General features: G+C 45.9%; 1 protein-coding gene across 1 annotated transcript; it reads right to left on the reverse strand.

Moving 5' to 3' along the window:
* Nucleotides 1-2,625: 2,625 nt before the first annotated feature.
* On the reverse strand, nt 2,626-20,913 carry LOC139407477 (unconventional myosin-Vc-like). The gene is made up of 17 exons (XM_071151273.1): nt 20,834-20,913; nt 16,329-16,509; nt 11,642-11,735; nt 11,139-11,202; nt 10,970-11,050; nt 8,929-9,181; nt 7,509-7,754; nt 7,304-7,388; nt 7,108-7,206; nt 6,398-6,546; nt 5,907-5,996; nt 5,280-5,430; nt 4,765-4,952; nt 4,337-4,434; nt 3,218-3,389; nt 2,935-3,015; nt 2,626-2,781 (listed from the first exon to the last, which is right to left on the reverse strand). Exons 1-17 carry the CDS (start codon nt 20,911-20,913, stop codon nt 2,626-2,628), a joined length of 2,268 nt encoding a protein of 755 aa, XP_071007374.1.
* Between the last annotated feature and the right edge of the window lie 338 nt (nt 20,914-21,251).

Consider the following 21,251-nt stretch of genomic DNA (forward strand, 5'->3'; position numbering starts at 1 on the left):
CCTGGTCCTACTGTATCAGAAAGAGGTTTGGACTAACCCTGGTCCTACTGTATCAAAGAGAGGTTTGGACCAACCCTGGTCCTACTGTATCAGAAAGAGGTTTGGACTAACCCTGGTCCTACTGTATCAAAGAGAGGTTTGGACCAACCCTGGTCCAACTGTATCAGAAAGAGGTTTGGACTAACCCTGGTCCTACTGTATCAAAGACAGGTTTGGACTAACCCTGGTCCTACTGTATCAGAAAGAGGTTTGGACTAACCCTGGTCCTACTGTATCAAAGACAGGTTTGGACTAACCCTGGTCCTACTGTATCAGAAAGAGGTTTGGACTAACCCTGGTGCTACTGTATCAAAGACAGGTTTGGACTAACCCGGGTCCTACTGTATCAGAAAGAGGTTTGGACTAACCCTGGTCCTACTGTATCAAAGACAGGTTTGGACTAACCCTGGTCCTACTGTATCAGAAAGAGGTTTGGACTAACCCTGGTCCTACTGTATCAAAGACAGGTTTGGACTAACCCTGGTCCTACTGTATCAAAGACAGGTTTGGACCAACCCGGGTCCTACTGTATCAGAAAGAGGTTTGGACTAACCCTGGTCCTACTGTATCAAAGACAGGTTTGGACCAACCCGGGTCCTACTGTATCAGAAAGAGGTTTGGACTAACCCTGGTCCTACTGTATCAGAAAGAGGTTTGGACTAACCCTGGTCCTACTGTATCAAAGACAGGTTTGGACCAACCCGGGTCCTACTGTATCAGAAAGAGGTTTGGACTAACCCTGGTCCTACTGTATCAAAGACAGGTTTGGACTAACCCTGGTCCTACTGTATCAAAGACAGGTTTGGACCAACCCGGGTCCTACTGTATCAGAAAGAGGTTTGGACTAACCCTGGTCCTACTGTATCAGAAAGAGGTTTGGACTAACCCTGGTCCTACTGTATCAAAGACAGGTTTGGACTAACCCTGGTCCTACTGTATCAAAGACAGGTTTGGACCAACCCGGGTCCTACTGTATCAGAAAGAGGTTTGGACTAACCCTGGTCCTACTGTATCAAAGACAGGTTTGGACCAACCCGGGTCCTACTGTATCAGAAAGAGGTTTGGACTAACCCTGGTCCTACTGTATCAGAAAGAGGTTTGGACTAACCCTGGTCCTACTGTATCAAAGACAGGTTTGGACCAACCCGGGTCCTACTGTATCAGAAAGAGGTTTGGACTAACCCTGGTCCTACTGTATCAAAGACAGGTTTGGACTAACCCTGGTCCTACTGTATCAAAGACAGGTTTGGACCAACCCGGGTCCTACTGTATCAGAAAGAGGTTTGGACTAACCCTGGTCCTACTGTATCAGAAAGAGGTTTGGACTAACCCTGGTCCTACTGTATCAAAGACAGGTTTGGACTAACCCTGGTTCTACTGTATCAAAGACAGGTTTGGACCAACCCGGGTCCTACTGTATCAGAAAGAGGTTTGGACTAACCCTGGTCCTACTGTATCAAAGACAGGTTTGGACCAACCCGGGTCCTACTGTATCAGAAAGGGGTTTGGACTAACCCTGGTCCTACTGTATCATTTGCAGATCTAAAGTGCTCCTGTATAATACATTTGCAGTTGTGTAAAAAAAAAAAAAATCCTTACAAATAGAATCATTATCAACTAATACAATATATTATTAATATAATTAATTTTAGGCACATGTTTTTTATAATTTAAATATGAAATACTTATATGTGGTATAATCCCCCCCCAAAAAATGTATCTTAAAAACAAAAAACAAGCCATGTTTTATTTACTGTGCATGATACTCAATAACATTGAGTGGTCACATTCTCAATTTACACAGACAATATAAAAAAACAACAACACAGTTCACATCCGTCATCTCATCTGAACTGAGAAAGTAAGGTTTCTCGTTATACTGCCGAGCAGTAGAAAATCACTCTGCAACAGCATCTGCATTTTTGCTGTACATCGGACATTCGTCAGGAGTCATCTTAATATTTCTATCAAACTGTATGACAAGTGTAAATCAAAACACTCATTCTTTTAAAAGGATCTTTGGTTATTTGGATCCATAATTACTGTGATGATTGTAAAAGGTTGGTTTTAGAGCAGCGTCCCTGGAGCCAATGTGCTTCTACATCTGCATTGCTTTTGCTGTTTGGGGGTTTTAGGCTGGGTTTCTGTACAGCACTTTGTGACATCGGCTGATGTAAGAAGAGCTTCATAAATACATTTGATTGATTGATTGATTGGTTAGGAGTGCCTTGCTCAAGGACACAATGGCAGTCGGAGCCACCTGAGACTCTAGTAGAAAGCAGGAACTTCCTCTTCTGACAGCTTTTCCCCTGTCATCACTGGGATTAAAAACCAGCCAACTTTAGGTTACTGGACCGCTTCTCTAGTCAGGGGACAGAGGTTAGATCCTGGTGAGGAAGCCCAGTCTGAGGCAGGATGGTATCTGCAGTAGCTCCAGGGCCTGAGAGGACACGGTGAAGGGGTCAGAAGTCAGGGGTTAGAGGTTAGATCCTGGTGAGGAAGCCCAGTCTGAGGCTGGATGGTATCTCCAGTAGCTCCAAGGCCTGAGAGGACGGGGTGAAGGGGTCAGAGGTCAGGGGTTAGAGGTTAGATCCTGGTGAGGAAGCCCAGTCTGAGGCTGGATGGTATCTCCAGTAGCTCCAGGGCCTGAGAGGACGGGGTGAAGGGGAAGGTGACTTGGAAACGATAATGGGTATCCAGCATCAGCTGGGAGGATCCCCCCTCACGGTCTTGGAGCAAGCCCTGGGGACAAGGGAAATAAATTACTTTCATAGATGTAGTTCATGGAGACGTTGTGATTAAAATGATATAATTTCTAGTAATTCAAATGTGATAATAATTCAAACTGTGTAAAAAGCAGGTGCTCCTGATCCTTGTCATAGGATCGAGATTTACCTGAATTTTGCGGACGAACGACGGTGCCACCCTTTTCTCAAAATCATCAGTGGGCGTGTAAGAGTTCAAAATCTTGACAATCTAGCACAGGGCGGTAAACAAGATTCATTTAAACATGCTTTTGAATACATTTCAGCAGATGCTCTTATCCAGAGCGACTTACAGGAGCAATTAGGGTTAAGTGCCTTGCTCAAGGGCACATCGGCAGATTTTTTTCTAGGGGATTTGAACCAGCTATCTGGCACAACGCACGTCACCGCTAGGCTACCTGCCGCTTCAGTACCTGTACAGGGCTGAGTTCTGAGCATTGCTCTGTGATGTCTTTGATGTCGTCATCAGTGGTCTTGTTGACCTGCAGCAGCCAGGCAGCCTGACACAGAGGCTTCAGAGTAGCCATGGTACCCTGCACTAGGTCCTTCTCCTTTAGCCACGCCTCCAGGTGACTTATGTTACACCTGAAAAACACAGACAGGTAACTGATGTTACACCTGGAAAACACAGACAGGTAACTGATGTTACACCTGGAAAACACAGACAGGTAACTGATGTTACACCTGGACACATGTTGTTATGTTACCTAACACACAGACAGGTAACTGAAACATGTTATGTTACCTAACACACAGACAGGTAACTGAAACATGTTATGTTACCTAACACACAGACAGGTAACTGAAACATGTTATGTTACCTAACACACAGACAGGTAACTGAAACATGTTGTTACGTTACCTAACACACAGACAGGTAACTGAAACATGTTGTTACGTTACCTAACACACAGACAGGTAACTGAAACATGTTATGTTACCTAACACACAGACAGGTAACTGAAACATGTTATGTTACCTAACACACAGACAGGTAACTGAAACATGTTATGTTACCTAACACACAGACAGGTAACTGAAACATGTTGTTACGTTACCTAACACACAGACAGGTAACTGAAACGTTGTTATTATGTTACCTAACACACAGACAGGTAACTGAAACGTTGTTATTATGTTACCTAACACATATTGTAGGAACTTTCACTGTTTGTTGAGTAGGATTTAGCTTTCCATCTCTCCCTTCCTGGTTCTCTCTCCCTTCCTGGTTCTCTCTCCCTCCCTGGTTCTCTCTTCTTCTCCGGTTCTCTCTTCTTCTCCGGTTCTCTCTTCCTCTCTGGTTCTCTCTCCCTCCTGGTTCTCTCTCCCTCTCTGGTTCTCTCTCCCTCTCTGGTTCTCTCTCCCTCTCTGGTTCTCTCTCCCTCTCTGGTTCTCTCTTCCTCCCCGGTTCTCTCTCCCTCCCTGGTTCTCTCTTCCTCTCGGGTTCTCTCTTCCTTACCGGTTCTCTCTTTCCTTCCTCTCTTCTTGTTCAACACACACACACACGGATACACACACACTCTGTCCCCTACCTGATCTGCATGCCCTTCCTACAGGAGCACATGTCTTTGCGTAGCAGGATGTTGTTGAGTGTGTCCGCACCCACCAGGAAGGAGGTCTGTTTCACAGCCTGTTGGACAACACACATACACACAGTTAGATGAGTTTAATATAAACTGGAAATGACACAGGTCCAAGAATCAATTCCTGTGAAACACCACAATTGATCCCAAGAGGGAGTTTACTCCTTTCCTTTCCAGATACACACACACACACACACACACAAACAAACAAAGACACACACAAACATACACACACACTGACCCCCCCACCCCTACTTGTCTGACCCCCATCACCACTAGTCTGAACCGCCCCCCCACCTACCTCTGACCCCCCCCTTTCCCCACCTGTCTGACCCCATCCTCATCTGACCTTCGACCCCCGGTCTGACCCCCCCCACCTGTCTGACCAGCCCCTCCTCCATGCCGTGCTGACTCATAGTGCTGTGGTACAGACTGAGCTGCTGGAAGAGAGAGTAGATGGTGCAGACCTCCTGGTCCTCATAGATGCTGCTGGAACGCTTACGGAAACCTGTAGGCTTCATACTAGAGATGTCCTGGAGACTCTCGTGCTCCAGCATACAGGGAATTGGAGGAAAACAGAGACGCGTAAACACACTCATTACATAGAACAGGTATGAATAGACGAATGATTGAAACACTTTATTTATGACCTTTAAATATAATCATCTTGAGGATAGAAATAATTTATTGTAAACAGATATTTAATGGATTGGAAAGTGACTACACATCAATGTACATCATATCAATGATTATCTTATGCGAGAAAACCTACCGATCATAGGCATAAGAGCCTTCTCCATAACAGATATAAACTGGTGGTAGATACGGATGGACAGATCACTGAAGGTCTGTCTGTGTTCAGACAAGTTGTTATCTTATGAGAGTAACCTACCGATCATGGGTATAAGAGTCTTCTCCATAACAGATATAAACTGGTGGTAGATACGGATGGCCAGATCACTGAAGATCTGTCTATGTTCAGACAAGTCAAAGTTCTGCAAGCAGTTCTTCTTCTGACGCGGAGAGTTCTGTTTCATAAACTCCTACGACAAAGAAGAAATAACATCAGATACAGAATGGGAAGATGGAGAAGAAGAAGAATGTATATATTTACTTCATAGGGGCCGGCAGCGTAGCCTAGTGGTTAGAGTGTTGGACTTGTAACTGAAACGGTTGCAAGATAGAATCCCCCCGAGCTGACAAGGTAAAAATCTGTCGTTCTGCCCCTGAACAGGCAGTTAAGCCCACTGTTCCCCGGTAGGCCATCGTTGAAAATAAGATTTTGTTCTTAACTGACTTGCCTAGTTAAATAAAATAAAAATACAAATTTAAAACACTGAATTTGTAAATAATAATTTGTTCTTAACTAAAAACATATATATTAAAATAAAAACACTGTACAAAATAATGAGTGGAATAGAATTGACTCCTTAATCTCAATTACAATCTCTGTGTCGAACACAAACAATAAGGATCTCTGTGGATGGTGATGGTGTGACGCTAGAAAAAAACATCCCACCTCTTCTCCACTGTACTGCTTCAGGCAGCTGAGAATGTGATACGTGTTGGACAGCCAGAACGATAGCAACTCAAAGTCTTCTTGGTGATCCTGAGACAGGTAACAAATAACAACAACAACAAAACTATTAACAACCACAATAACGTTGAGAGTGTGAGCGCTGAGAGAATGAGCATGTCATTATAAACAAGGTCGATCATTCCTCCAAGGGAGGAAGAAGAACAAGAAAAAGAAGAACAATAACAAGTAGAAAAAGAACAAGAACAAGAAAAATAACAAGAAGAAGAACAAGTAGAAAAAGAAGAACAAGAAAAATAACAAGAAGAAGAACAAGAAAAATAACAAGAAGAAGAACAAGAAAAATAACAAGAAGAAGAACAAGAAAAATAACAAGAAGAACAAGTAGAAAAAGAAGAAGAAACTCAGTATTTGTAGAGATTTCAAGATGTCAGCACAGACAGTAGGATTGTCAAAACATTGCCACAGCTTACCGTGATGACCTTTTTAACCCCACTGATGATGGCGTTCATGAGAGACTTGAGCTTGGCTCCATCGTTAAGGTAGTCAGCGTGCCGGACACACATGAAGAGAAGCTGAGCAGCCATTCCGGGGATCATGTTAACCCCTCTGGGCTTCAGGTCTGACAGGAGAGTAGAGGTCAGTTACAAACATGAGCCAGTTTAATGGACACACATGAAGAGAAACTGGGCAGCCATGTTGGGGATCATGTTAACCAGTACTCCTCTGGGCTTCAGGTCTGACACGAGGATAGGACAGTGCCATGTTCATTAGAACACAACGGAAAACGTTTTACAACAGAAAATTAACACTTGTGTTTTTTATTAGACAAAGTCCAGATAGCCCCTCCCTGTTTCAGTCTTTCTTCCATTTGGTGCCTAATGAACATAACCCAGCTTAGACATGAGCCAAACATCGGGAAGGGAAAGGAGGATACCTAGTCAGTTGTACAACTGAATGTATTCAACCAAAATGTGTCTTCTGCATTTAACCCAACCCCTCTGAATCAGAGAGATGTGGAGAGGGCTGCACACTATCTGTCGAGAGAGCTAGTTGTTTGGTCATCGAAGTTCTATTTTCTTAGGCCATGTAGTCTTGTGTGGTCATGTGACAGCAATACAAACCGTGTCAACTCCAACAGTAAAAACACCAGCACTAATAACTCCATCAACCACAGTTGTACCCAGAATGACGTATTGAATGAGCTTGGCTTCATCCTCCCTCTTGTATTCCAACATGCCAAGGTATTCGTTGGTAATAGTGGGCGCTGGTGTTTGATTGGCTGAGGAAGAAAACACATGAAATGAAATACAGGAAATGAGTGGAGAGCTGAGAATCAACTGTGATAAAATGTAGATGACTTGTTGCAATCATGTTACCTTCCTCGGATGTTTGAAGGCTCTTGATTTGGTTCCGCAGCTTCCTTATCAACCTGTCCTTCATGTCGAGCTGCTCTTCAAAGTCCTGGAATAACATTTAAGTATCATAAGGAGAGAATTGCAAGTGAATTACACGCACACACATTGGGGCGCACGACCCCCCCCCCCCACACACACACACACCACCCCACACACACACACTCACCATGTTCTCTGCAGTGAGTCGTGATGCCTCCTGACTGAATCTGGCCTTGGCCTCGTTCTCTGTGTTCTTCTGCTTCCTGAGCACCTCCTCCATCTCCTCCTCCTCTCTCTTCACTTCCTCCTTCTCTCTCTCCACCTCCTCCTTCTCCCTCTCCACCTCCTCCTTCTCCCGCTCCACCTCCTCCTTCTCCCGCTCCACCTCCTCCTTCTCCCGCTCCACCTCCTCCTTCTCCCGCTCCACCTCCTCCTTCTCTCTCTCCACCTCCTCCTTCTCCCTCTCCACCTCCTCCTTCTCCCTCTCCACCTCCTCCTTCTCCCTCTCCACCTCCTCCTTCTCCCGCTCCACCTCCTCCTTCTCCCGCTCCACCTCCTCCTTCTCCTGCTCCACCTCCTCCTTCTCCCGCTCCACTTCCTCCTTCTCCCTCTCCACCTTCTCTGTCTCCACCTCCTCCTTCTCTCTCCACTTCCTCCTTCTCCCTCTCCACTTCCTCCTTCTCCCTCTCCACTTCCTCCTTCTCCCTCTCCACTTCCTCCTTCTCTGTCTTCACCTCCTCCTTCTCCCTCTCCACCTCCTCCTTCTCTGTCTTCACCACCTCCTTCTCCCTCTCCACCTCCTCCTTCTCTCTCTCCACTTCCTCCTTCTCTCTCTCCACCTCCTCCTTCTCTCTTTCCACCTCCTCCTTCTCCCTCTCCACTTCCTGCTTCTCCCTCTCCACTTCCTCCTTCTCCCTCTCCACTTCCTCCTTCTCTCTCTCCACTTCCTGCTTCTCCCTCTCCACTTCCTGCTTCTCCCTCTCCACCTCCTCAGCATGCTCCTCCAACAGCCTGAACCCAAACACAGAGGTTAGATGTCAAGTATCCGGTTAGATTATCAATGACAGCTTTGATAGTGGTCGTTTGTGGCTAAGCTGATAACAGCCTGGTGCTAGCAATGTCACGATTGTGGATTTAATTCTTACAGGGATCACAAACATACTGAAGATGTATGTATTCACTTTAATGTAAGTCACTTTGGATAAAAAGCATCTGCCAAATGACATATTGTTATATGATTTCAGGGCTTGAGGATACCTGCTTTGGGAGCCTCCCTCTTCAACATTCATCTGAAGCTCTTTTGAAATCACCTCAATTTCTTCTAATAAAAAGGAGATAAATGATGGGAATTGACTGAATAACAATGTGATTGAGTCCAAACGTCTAGATCTAAGTATTGGTATTTTTTTGATATTTTATTAGGATCCCCATTAGCTGTTGCAAAAGTAGCAGCTACTCTTCCTGGGGTCCACACAGAACATGAAACATAATACAGAATTACATAATACAGAACATCATTAGACAAGACCAGCTCAAGGACAGAACTACATACATTTGAAGTGATGGTGTAGTGTACTGTATCTACCGGTCATCTTTCTGGCCTGCACCTCCAGTTGAACTTCCAGCTCTTGTTTATGTCGTTGTAGCTCTGACAGCTGCTTCTTCAGCTCAGGTATGGCCATGTTTTCAGTGTTGAGCCTGGCCACCTCCTGACTGTTGCTGTCGTTGACAGATGTTTTCTCCCGGAACAGTTTCTGCAGCTGATTGTTTTGGTTCTGCAGGTGTTCCACCTTCAACGTCAGTGCCTCCATCTGGCTTTCATAACCCTCCTTCTGTTCCTGCTGGTGTCTCTCCAGCACTCTGCCGGCAGAGGAAACAATCAACCTTATTCACTAGCCTGGATTTTGAACAATCATGGCCGAAGTGTGAATAAGGTCTGTTATTCACACGGACACAGACCAGTCAGCTGGATCCGTACAGTGATAATAAGGATATGTGTGACACTTAGCAGACGTTTTTATCCAAAGATACTTCTAGTACAGTGAGTACATTTGGGAGAATTTAACCCACAAACGTTACACTGCTAGCGTCACGCTCTTACCGACTGAATCACACAGGACCATTATTGGTCAGCATCTTTTAGTTCAGTGTTTCCTAACTACAAGTCCTCCAGTACCTCCAAAATAACATATGTTTGTTGTAAACCCAGCTAAGCACACCTGATTCTACTTGTCTGGGGGCTACACCAAAAATGTGTGCTGTTGGAGGTACTGCAGGACCAGGGTTGGGCTGTTGGGGGTACTGGAGGACCAGGGTTGGGCTGTTGGGGGTACTGGAGGACCAGGGTTGGTCTGTTGGGGGTACTGGAGGACCAGGGTTGGTCTGTTGGGGGTACTGGAGGACCGGAGTTGGGCTGTTAGGGGTACTGGAGAACCGGAGTTGGCTGTTGGGGGTGCTGGAGGACTGGGGTTGGGCTGTTGGGGGTACTGTAGGACCAGGGTTGGGCTGTTGGTGGGACTGGAGGACTGGAGTTGGGCTGTTGGGGGTACTGGGGTTGGCTGTTGGGGGTACTGGAGGACTGGGGTTGGGCTGTTGGTGGGACTGGAGGACTGGAGTTGGGTTGTTGGGGGTACTGGAGAACCGGAGTTGGCTGTTGGGGGTACTGGAGGACTGGAGTTGGGCTGTTGGGGGTACTGGAGAACCGGAGATGTCTGTTGGGGGTATTGGAGGACTGGATTTGGCTGTTGGGGGTACTGTAGGACCAGGTTTGCGCAGTTGGTGGGACTGGAGGACTGGAGTTGGGCTGTTGAGGGTACTGGAGGACTGGAGATGGGCTGTTGGGGGAACTGGAGGACCTGGGTTGGGCTGTTGGTGGGACTGGAGGATTGGGGTTGGGCTATTGGGGGGACTGGAGGACTGGAGTTGGGCTGTAGGGGGGACTGGAGGACTGGGGTTGGGCTGTTGGGGGGGGGGGGACTGGAGGACTGGGGTTGGGCTGTTGGGGGGACTGGAGGACTGGGGTTGGGCTGTTGGGGGGACTGGAGGACCGGAGTTGGGCTGTTGGGGGGACTGGAGGACCGGAGTTGGGCTGTTGGGGGGACTGGAGGACCGGAGTTGGGCTGTTGGGGGGACTGGAGGACCGGAGGTGGGCTGTTGGGGGGACTGGAGGACCGGAGTTGGGCTGTTGGGGGTACTGGAGGACTGGGGTTGGGCTGTTGGGGGGACTGGAGGACTGGGGTTGGGCTGTTGGGGGGACTGGAGGACTGGGGTTGGGCTGTTGGGGGGACTGGAGGACCGGAGTTGGCTGTTGGGGGGACTGGAGGACTGGGGTTGGGCTGTTGGGGGGACTGGATGACTGGGGTTGGGCTGTTGGGGGGACTGGAGGACCGGAGTTGGCTGTTGGGGGGACTGGAGGACTGGGGTTGGGCTGTTGGGGGGACTGGATGACTGGGGTTGGGCTGTTGGGGGGACTGGAGGACCGGAGTTGGCTGTTGGGGGGACTGGAGGACCGGAGTTGGCTGTTGTGGGGACTGGAGGGCCGGAGTTGGCTGTTGGAGGGACTGGAGGACTGGGGTTGGAAAACACTGCCTTAGTTAGCTAAACAAGTAGCATACTTTAGTCAGTAAATGTACAGGTGTTGTCTCAAACCTGGTAGCTTTCTGCAGTCCATCAAATGCAGTCGACAAATTCCCAACTTCATAGATCTGGTCTGGACTGTCGGAGGTCAACCTTTCAACGAAAACATGTGTAATGCTTAAAGCTGAAGTGAACTTTTCTTCTCACACATTTGAGGAAATGCATAATGCCATTAGACTACCTGGAAATGACCTCCTCTTCAACCATGCCACAAAGAAGTTGTCTTGTGATCACACTCATCTTGGCTGTACGGAGAGAGCCACAAACAATCATGTATGAGAAGTGACAACAAAATCATCTGGATTTGTAGAAGCATTCATCAATCCACATAAAGACACTGTTGGCATGAATAGAAACATACCCATAACACTATACATTACAGAGAGTATTTCTTTAAGCAATAAAGTCTGAGGAGGTGTGGTATATGGCCAATATACCACGGCTAAGGGCTGTTCTTAAGCACGACGCAATGCGGAGTGCCTGGATACAGCCCTATATTAGCCATATATCACAAACCCTCGAGGTGCCTTATTGCTATTATAAACTGGTTACCAATGTCATTAGAGCAGTAAAAATAAATGTTTAGTCATACCCGTGGTATACGGTCTGATGTACCATGGCTGTCAGCCAATCAGCATTCAGGGCTGGAACCACCCAGTTTTATAATATAATATAGAAAGCTACCTCTGGCCTGTTCTGACTGATTCTTCATCTTCCTGCCCAGATCATCTCTCTGGGTCTGCAGGTTGTGAAGATCTTTACGTAACTCGGGTATCGCCTGGAAAGAGAAACACAGTTGCTACCTAAAAAAAAAGGCCATCTTCAAAATAAGAATGGATTCTAAGCCTCTGCTCACCAATATTAGATCCTTTTCTTAAGAACTATAATTTGTAAGAAGATGAATGCCTCCAGTGTATAATCAGTCCATTAACCATTCACCCTGCGGCCTCACCTTGACCTGCTTGGTGAGCTGTACGACCTTTGAACCCTCACCTTGACGATGCTTTTAGCCCTCACTCTGAAAATTGATGGTTGATTCATTAAACCAAAACATGGTTGTTAAAAACCCTTGGTGTTACCTTTGACCCCGGCCTAACTGTTGACAACCACATAAAAAAACATATTCAAAACAGCATTCTTCCATCTCAGAATTACACACTTCATCTCTCAGCCAGATGCCGAAAAACTGGTCCATGCATTTGTCTCATCTAGGCTAGACTACTGTAATGCCCTGCTCTCCAGCTGTTCAGTCTCTACTATCATCTAGGCTAGACTACTGTAATGCCCTGCTGTCCAGCTGTTCAGTCTCTACTATCATCTAGGCTAGACTACTGTAATGCCCTGCAGTCCAGCTGCTCAGTCTCTACTATCATCTAGGCTAGACTACTGTAATGCCCTGCTGTCCAGCTGCTCAGTCTCTACTATCATCTAGGCTAGACTACTGTAATGCCCTGCTGTCCAGCTGCTCAGTCTCTACTATCATCTAGGCTAGACTACTGTAATGCCCTGCTGTCCAGCTGCTCAGTCTCTACTATCATCTAGGCTAGACTACTGTAATCCCCTCCTCTCCAACTGCTCAGTCTCTACTATCATCTAGGCTAGACTACTGTAATGCCCTGCTGTCCAGCTGCTCAGTCTCTACTATCATCTAGGCTAGACTACTGTAATGCCCTGCTGTCCAGCTGCTCAGTCTCTACTATCATCTAGGCTAGACTACTGTAATGCCCTGCTGTCCAGCTGCTCAGTCTCTACTATCATCTAGGCTAGACTACTGGAATGCCCTGCTGTCCAGCTGCTCAGTCTCTACTATCATCTAGGCTAGACTACTGTAATGCCCTGCTGTCCAGCTGCTCAGTCTCTACTATCATCTAGGCTAGACTACTGTAATGCCCTGCTGTCCAGCTGTTCAGTCTCTACTATCATCTAGGCTAGACTACTGTAATGCCCTGCAGTCCAGCTGCTCAGTCTCTACTATCATCTAGGCCTGACTACTGTAATGCCCTGCTGTCCAGCTGCTCAGTCTCTACTATCATCTAGGCTAGACTACTGTAATGCCCTCCTCTCCAGCTGCTCAGTCTCTACTATGAACTAGGCTAGACTACTGTAATGCCCTCCTCTCCAGCTGCTCAGTCTCTACTATCAACTAGGCAAGACTACTGTAATGCCCTCCAGTCCAGAACACAAGATGGCACACAAGATGGCGCCGATCGAGATGGCAGCTTCGCTTCCTTAGGAAACTGTGCAGTATTTTGTTTTTTTTAAGTATTATTTCTTACATTGTTAGCCCAGAAAACCTTAAGTGTTATTACATACAGCCGCAAAGAACTATTGGATATCAGAGAGATGTCAACTTACCAGCACAACCAGCACTACGACCAGTAATACAACTTTCCCAAAGCAGATCCTTTGTCTGCACCTCCCAGTGCATTTGAACTGATTCCAGAGGCCGACCCAAAACAACACCGTAGGAGGAGATGCTGCCGGAGTGGTTTTCTAGTGAGGTTTCGGAGGCGCGCACACCACCCACCACTTCCGAGTATATTACTCGCTAATGTTCAGTCCCTAATTAACAATGTCGACTAAATTAGGGCAAGAGTTGCTTTCCAAAGAGATATCCAGGATTGTAACATACTCTGTTTCACGGAAACATGGCTAGTCAAGAGCATCAATGTAACAGCTTTGCTTTTGTCCCTCTCCTCGCCCCTACCTGGGCTCGAACCAGGGACCCTCTGCACATATCAACAACTGCCTCCCACAAAGCATCGCTACCCATCGCTCAACAAAAGCCACGGCCCTTGCAGAGCAAGAGGAACAACTACTTCAAGGTCTCAGAGCGAGTGACGTCACCGATTGAAACGCTATTTAGCGCGCACCCCACTAACTAGCTATCCATTTCACACCTGTTATATGGGGGTGTATGCTTCATGATTAACGACTCACTGTGTAATTGTAACAACATACACAAACTCAAGTCCTTTTGTTCACCTGACCAAGAATTCCTCACAATCAAATGCTGACCGTATTATCTCCCAAGAGAACTCTCCTCGGTTATCGTCACAGCCGTGTATATCCCCCAGCAAGCGGATACCAAGACGGCCATCAAAAAACTTCACTGGACTTATGCAAACTGGAAACCATATATCCTGAGGCTGCATTTTATTGTAGGTGGGGAATTTAACAAAGCTAATCTGAGAATAAGGCTACCTAAATTCAATCAGCATATCGATTGCAGTATACGAGAGAGTAACACACTCGACCACTGCTACTCTAACTTCCGTGATGCATTCAAGGTCCTCCTCTGGCCTCCTTTTGGCAAATCTGACCATGACTCCATCTTGTTGCTCCCCTTCTATAGGCAGAAACTAAAACAGGAAGCTCTATCTAATGCTGGTCTGACCAATCGGATTCCACGCATCAAGATTGATTCGATCACGTGGACTGGGATATGTTCCGGGTAGCCTCAGACAATAACATTGACCTATACAGTACGCTGACTCGGTGAGCAAGTGTATAGGAGATGTTGTACCCACTGTGACTACTAAAACCTTCCTTAACCAGAAACCGTGGATTGATGGCAGCATTCGCGCAAAACTGAAAGCACGTCCCGCCGCATTTAATCATGGCAAGGCGACTGGAAACATGACTGTATACAAACAGTGTAGTTATTCCCTCCGTAAGGCAATCAAACAAGCAAAGCGTCAGTATAGAGACACAGTGGAGTTGCAATTCAACGGCTCAAACATGAGACGTATGTGGCAGGGTCTACAGTCAATCACGGATTACAAAAAGAAAACCAGCCCCGTCGCGGACATCGACGTCTTGCTCCCAGACAAATTAAATAACTTCTTTGCGCGCTTTGAGGACAATACAGTGCCACCGACACGGCCCGCTACCAAAGCCTGTGGGCTCTTCTTCTCTGTGGCCGACGTGAGTAAAACATTTAAACGTGTTAACCCTTGCAGGGCTGCCAGCCCAGACGGCATCCCCAGCCGCGTCTTCAGAGCATGCGCAGACCAGCTGGCTGGTGTGTTTACGGACATATTCAATCAATCCCTATCCCAGCCTGCTGTTCCCACATGCTTCAAGATGGCCACCATTGTTCCTGTTCCCAAGAAAGCTAAGGTAACTGAACTAAATGACTATCGCCCCGTAGCACTCACTTATGTCATCATGAAGTGCTTTGAGATACTAGTCAAGGATCATATCACCTCCACCCTACCTGACACCCTAGACCCACTCCAATTTGCTTACCGCCCCAATAGGTCCACAGATGATTCAATCGCCATCACACCGCACACTGCACACTGCCCTATCCCATCTGGACTAATTTAGATATATTTTGTCATCGTTGTTTTAATGTCAGTGTGTTGCGATTCTAAATGCACTTTCAATCAAGTTTGATTTAATTTGAACCTTTACCCTTACCTTGACATGCTTGGTAAGCTGTATGACCTTTGAACCCTCACCTTGACATGCTTGGAAAGCTGCACGACCTTTGAACCCTCACCGTGATGTGCTTGGTGAGCTGTATGACCTATGAACCCTTACCGTGGCGTGCTTGGTAAGCTGCATGACCTTTGAACCCTCACCGTGATGTGCTTGGTAAACTGTATGACCTTTGAACCCTTACCTTGACATGCATGGTAAGTTGTATGACCTTTGAACCCTTACCTTGACATGCTTGGTAAACTGTATGGCCTTTGAACCCTCACCTTGACGTGCTTGGAAAGCTGTATGACCTTTGAACCCTCACCTTGACGTGCTTGGTAAGCTGTATGACTTTTGAACCCTCACCTTGACGTGCTTGGTAAACTGTATGACCTATTGTGACGACCCTCCCACTCTGTCTGCCGTATTCTCTTTGTTCTTGTTTCCTTATTAGGATGCCGGTGGGCGGAGTTGGGAGGGTCGTCAGCTACATGGGAAACACCTGGGCCGCTGTGTCATAGAATAAACACACCACTTCCTCATTCATGGAGGTGACTCTCTCCATGCAGACACCTTTATAGATTGTGTTGTGTATCTTGGTGGCCTTTTGGTTGTTTGCTTTGGCACCTTTCAACACCCTGCATTATCACATTCATGCAAAACACTCACTTACACTACTGATTACTGATTACACACACCACTGTATATTGTACTTAGTTTATTTTATTTAATAAATATATGTTTTGTTATTCCTTATCTCCACGTTGTCTCCCTTTTGTTACGGGCTTTGAGCCGGTTTGTGACACCTATGAAGCCTCACCTTGACATGATTGGTAAGCTGTATGACCTATGAACCCTCACCGTGACGTGCTTGATGAGCTGTACGACCTATGAACCCTCACCTTGACGTGCCTGGTGAGCTGTATGACCTTTGAACCCTCACCTTGACGTGCCTGGTGAGCTGTATGACCTGGTCCTGTAGATCAGTGTGGACCTGCGCCTCCTCCTCTGTCTGTCTCTGTAGGCCAACTCTCTCCTCCTTCAGCCTCCTGTTCTCCTTCCTCAGAACCTCCACCTCCTTCTCATGGTCCTCCTTCTGCAGGTCAAGGTTGTTCTCTGCAATCCTGAGAAAAAAAACTAGATCAATCTTGTGCCCATTTCACACTATTGTGCCAACCTCAACCATACTGGACTGGTGCTGACCTGAACCATACTGTACTGGACCTGAACCACACTAGACTGGACCTGAACCACACTAGACTGGTGCTGACCTGAACCATACTGTACTGGACCTGAACCACACTAGACTGGACCTGAACCACACTGGACCGGTCCTGACCTGAACCATACTGTACTGGACCTGAACCATACTGTACTGGACCTGAACCATACTGGACTTGTGCTGACCTGAACCATACTGTACTGGACCTGAACCACACTGTACTGGACCTGAACCACACTGGACTGGTGCTGACCTGAACCATACTGTACTGGACCTGAACCACACTAGACTGGACCTGAACCACACTGGACCGGTCCTGACCTGAACCATACTGTACTGGACCTGAACCACACTGGACTGGTGCTGACCTGAACCATACTGTACTGGACCTGAACCATACTGTACTGGACCTGAACCATACTGGACTTGTGCTGACCTGAACCATACCGTACTGTAGTAGTTCCTGTTGTAGTAGTACCTGTTGTAGTAGTATGTGTCTGTTGTAGTAGTACCTGTTGTAGTAGTACCTGTCTGCTGTAGTAGTACCTGCAGTAGTAGTAGTACCTGTCTGCTGTAGTAGTACCTGTTGTAGTAGTATCTGCTGTAGTAGTACCTGCTGTAGTAGTAGTACCTGTCTGCTGTAGTAGTACCTGTTGTAGTAGTATCTGCTGTAGTAGTACCTGTCTGCTGTAGTTGTACCTGCTGTGGTAGTACCTGCTGTAGTAGTACCTGCTGTAGTAGTAGTACCTGTCTGCTGTAGTAGAACCTGTCTGCTGTATTAGTACCTGTTGTAGTAGTACCTGTCTGCTGTAGTAGTACCTGTCTGCTGTAGTAGTACCTGTTGTAGTAGTACCTTTCTGCTGTAGTAATACCTGCTGTAGTAGTACCTGCTGTAGTAGTACCTGCTGTAGTAGTACCTGTTGTAGTAGTACCTGTTGTAGTAGTACCTGCTGTAGTAGTACCATACCTGCCTGTTGTAGTAGTACCTGTCTGCTGTAGTAGTACCTGTCTGCTGTAGTAGTACCTGCTGTACTAGTACCTGCTGTAGTAGTACCTGTCTGCTGTAGTAGTACCTGTCTGCTGTAGTAGTACCTGTCTGCTGTAGTAGTACCTGCTGTAATGGGGGGGGGGGGGCTCAAAAAAAAGTGTAAACTAGCCATTTATTTCCCTTTATAGTTTATTTGTCAAAGCATGACCTTCATCACATACTAATTATTTTCCAACGGTTGCTTTTTTTGTGTCAGCAATTAGACATTGATCTAGTTACCCCCTAGTACCCTAAAATTGTCAGCAAGATGCATCAATTAATGTAGGCCTAATCAATAGCTAAACGTCATTATTATTTTTGTTTTTTCCATTCAACAAATGGCGCATGTATACATGCAGTTTGGATGCTGGAATTGTTTTGGAATAGACGAACATGCACAGGTAGTCTACTTTTTGAAGTGATTTGGATGACAATCCTAGTAAAATATCATAACTGGTTGTGGTCATTAAAATGTCATTATTTTTACCGTTTAAATTCCGTCTTATTATTAGGCCCATAAAAAAATGTACGTGCACGCAACAACCCCGAACATCATGGTGTAATTCGCACTCTTGCTTGCTAATGTCTGTATAAACCATTTATAGGCTACTTGCTCAGCCCACAAATGACTGCAGGGAAAAGGGACACACACAGGTACAGACATGCTAACACACGCACACACGCACTCTACACACACGTACACGTGGATTTTGCGTTGTAAATATGTGGTAGTAGCACACAAATGTTTTGTTATTGTATATAACTGCCTGAATGTTGCTGGACCCCAGGAATTGGGTTCCTTAATAAATACAAATATTACGAAGATAGAATATCTACAATGGCTGGTGATTTTAACGACCCTGGGTTTATAAGCGCGGATATCGACTCTGCCGCATGAGCATGCGGCACAGTCGATAGCGCGCAGGACTTTGGGCTAGGTTCAGGGTTCGAGACCTGCTCCCTGCAGTTTCATTTATGGTGTCAGAAGTGACCGGACCTTGCATTCACGACAGTGCGTGTGTCTGCTCCCTTGTTGTTTCATTACAATATACACGCATCATTCGCTTTCCTCTCTCTCTCTCTCTGACTCACTCACATAATACCGGAAGCTAAAAAAATAAGGCTTTTACAATCTATGTGTTGTGATAATTACGTTGTTTGCTCTAGAACCTGTTAGTTCATATGCCTTGACAACGTGAAATATAGGCCTAAAGGCTGAGACAATAAGAATAATAAATTCGACTACACCTTTGTATCAACAGGGTAGCCTAGTGGTTTAGAGTCTAACCAAAAAGTTGGAAGTTCAAATCCCCGAGCTGACAAGGTACAAATCTCTCGTTCTGCCCCTGAACAGGCAGTTAACCCACTGTTCCTAGGCCGTCATTGAAAATAAGAATTTGTTAACTTAACTGACTTGCCTAGTTAAATAAAGGTAAAAAAAAAAAAACTGCCCAGTGAAACTCCATGAGCCACTGCGTGGTCAAAGTGTAGCACATGGGGAGGCAAAAGGTTGCGAGTTCACCGCAAGTATATGGCACAAATCCGCAAGCAGCGTGACATCCTTTACACAAGCAAGTTAATGTTTCCGACAATTTCGGATTTAGAACCACAGGGAGTTAGCGCAAGTCACAAATAAAGCGGTGCCTTCGCTATTCCAGCACCATTTTAACTTCAACATTTAGTCTAACCAACTATCCTTAGATACAGTGACAACTAAAATGCTCGCTGGCTTCCGGTGGATTTAACGCTATGGGCGACAACAGTGTCATACTGTTTTTGACCCGACATAATTGGACAGATGGGCTACACATACTGAGACAGAGGGAGACGCTGTTTCGTTCGTTCGGATGCTTTCCCCGGTGAGATACATTCAGCAGAGGTGTGCGGAGTAGTCTGACAAAAATAGTATTCTAACGGATATGGGTAATTTTCTGGATACGATTATGATCCGAGTATTTTTTTGTAATTATCCGTGATCGGGAAAAATATATTTTCGGGTACGAGCAAGCGTCTCTCATGTCAGTCACAGTTTATAAACCATACTGTCCTGTCTTTGAGTGAGTCGTTGTGCGGTCTAAATAACTCCATTTGCCTGTCTGTAAAGAAAAGGGCGGGCTGTACGTTGATCCTGTTTCTCTGATTGGATAGAGAGAAGCTAAAGTTCTTTCCATTCTCTTTCATAATTTCACCTGGTCACGTTTCCTTGTATGTTTTCGGTCTGATAATTTACTGTATGTAGATAGCTACTAGCTTGTTAGCATCGTCTGACACCATTCGCATGCTTCGCAGTGTCAGTGCCCTGAGGTATCTGCTGGAGTCAGACTATTGGATTATCATGTCAATCAAAATTATTCCTAATTTTCACCTCCTACAAATGAATATGTAAACCAAAAAGAACCAGTGGCGATTTTAGCATGTAAATCTTGGTGGGGCAAACCCGACAAAAAAAATGGGAGATGCATGCCAACAATGCCACTACACAATACATTAATTGCACTATAACGGTGACAAACGGTGCCCTCAAACTGTTAGTGCCTACATAAAGCTGTCCCAACAGCAGAGTTCCAACACCTTACCACTGCTACACCTGGTTATCAGCAGAGCCTTGTAGTCTGGCAGTGAAACAGTTCAGTCAGCTTCATTTACTGCCTTAAAGAAAACAGCTGATATGGCTGACTTGCTTAGTCAAAATGTGGTTTCTACTGACAATTGAGATGTACAAACTATGGCATAAGGGGACGGACGATAAGCAGATAAGAGGCAAACCGTAATTTCGATTAAGACGTTAATGAGCGAGCTAGGACGGATGTAGTCGATATAACTACTTGTTCAGCACTTTTTAAAATGTACAGCGAGAGAATTCAGAACATGGGCCGTTCTTACAGTATTCTCCCTGTACACCAAGTCAGAACCGTAGCATAAATAAAAGGGGGCGTATAAGCAAACAATGAACGCTCTGACAATATTCAATGATTACATTTCTATAAAACAGGTTATAGGATACATGTGCACCACCAAGTCAGAACAGTAGACGAAATTAAGAGGGGGAAATAGACTAAATTATTAGGGTGATGCACATGGCTACTAAAAGCTTACTACACAACATACACTTAGTATTACTTTCTTTACTAGAGTATACATATCTCCCTGGCATATTACATGATTTATGCAGTATCATACAAGACATTTTTGGACTCACCTTGTTGTGCTGTGCTCACTTGAACAGGAAGGTGGCGCGGCGGTCCTTCGTGGGCAAACTTTGACATCAAAGTCTGTCATTCTCTGGATTTTTGGTGCTTTCAAGACAACTGGGAAGTCTGAAAGAAAAACGTGATGAAGTGATCCATGATGATGACTGCTAGCTTAGATTTTGAAAGTACGATGATCAGTCCAATCAAAGCTACTGTAGATAAAACGTAATTTGACGTCATTTTATGTGGCGAATGATCTTGGGCCTTCTTGGATGGGCACTTCTATTGTAACTTTATTGCAGCATCCAAGGGGCTTGAATGTTCGATCTCTACCCTTAGATTTGGCGGTGACGCAGTGTCCCCCATGAGTGACAGAACACTGAGCCAATCACAGCGAAAACTAGAGAACATGACCAACCCCTACAC

Source organism: Oncorhynchus clarkii, chromosome 4 (assembly GCF_045791955.1).
Source record: "Oncorhynchus clarkii lewisi isolate Uvic-CL-2024 chromosome 4, UVic_Ocla_1.0, whole genome shotgun sequence".
In the NCBI taxonomy this organism is placed as follows: domain Eukaryota; kingdom Metazoa; phylum Chordata; class Actinopteri; order Salmoniformes; family Salmonidae; genus Oncorhynchus; species Oncorhynchus clarkii.

Coding starts and splice junctions, on each gene's coding strand:
- LOC139407477 (XM_071151273.1), bottom strand. CDS start 20,913: ATGACAGACTTTGATGTCAAAGTTTGCCCACGAAGGACCGCCGCGCCA. Junction 11,203..11,641: donor TCAGTCAGAACAGGCCAGAG/GTAGCTTTCTAT, acceptor CTCTCCGTACAG/CCAAGATGAGTGTGATCACA. Junction 3,390..4,336: donor AGGAAGGGCATGCAGATCAG/GTAGGGGACAGA, acceptor TGTGTTTTTCAG/GTGTAACATAAGTCACCTGG.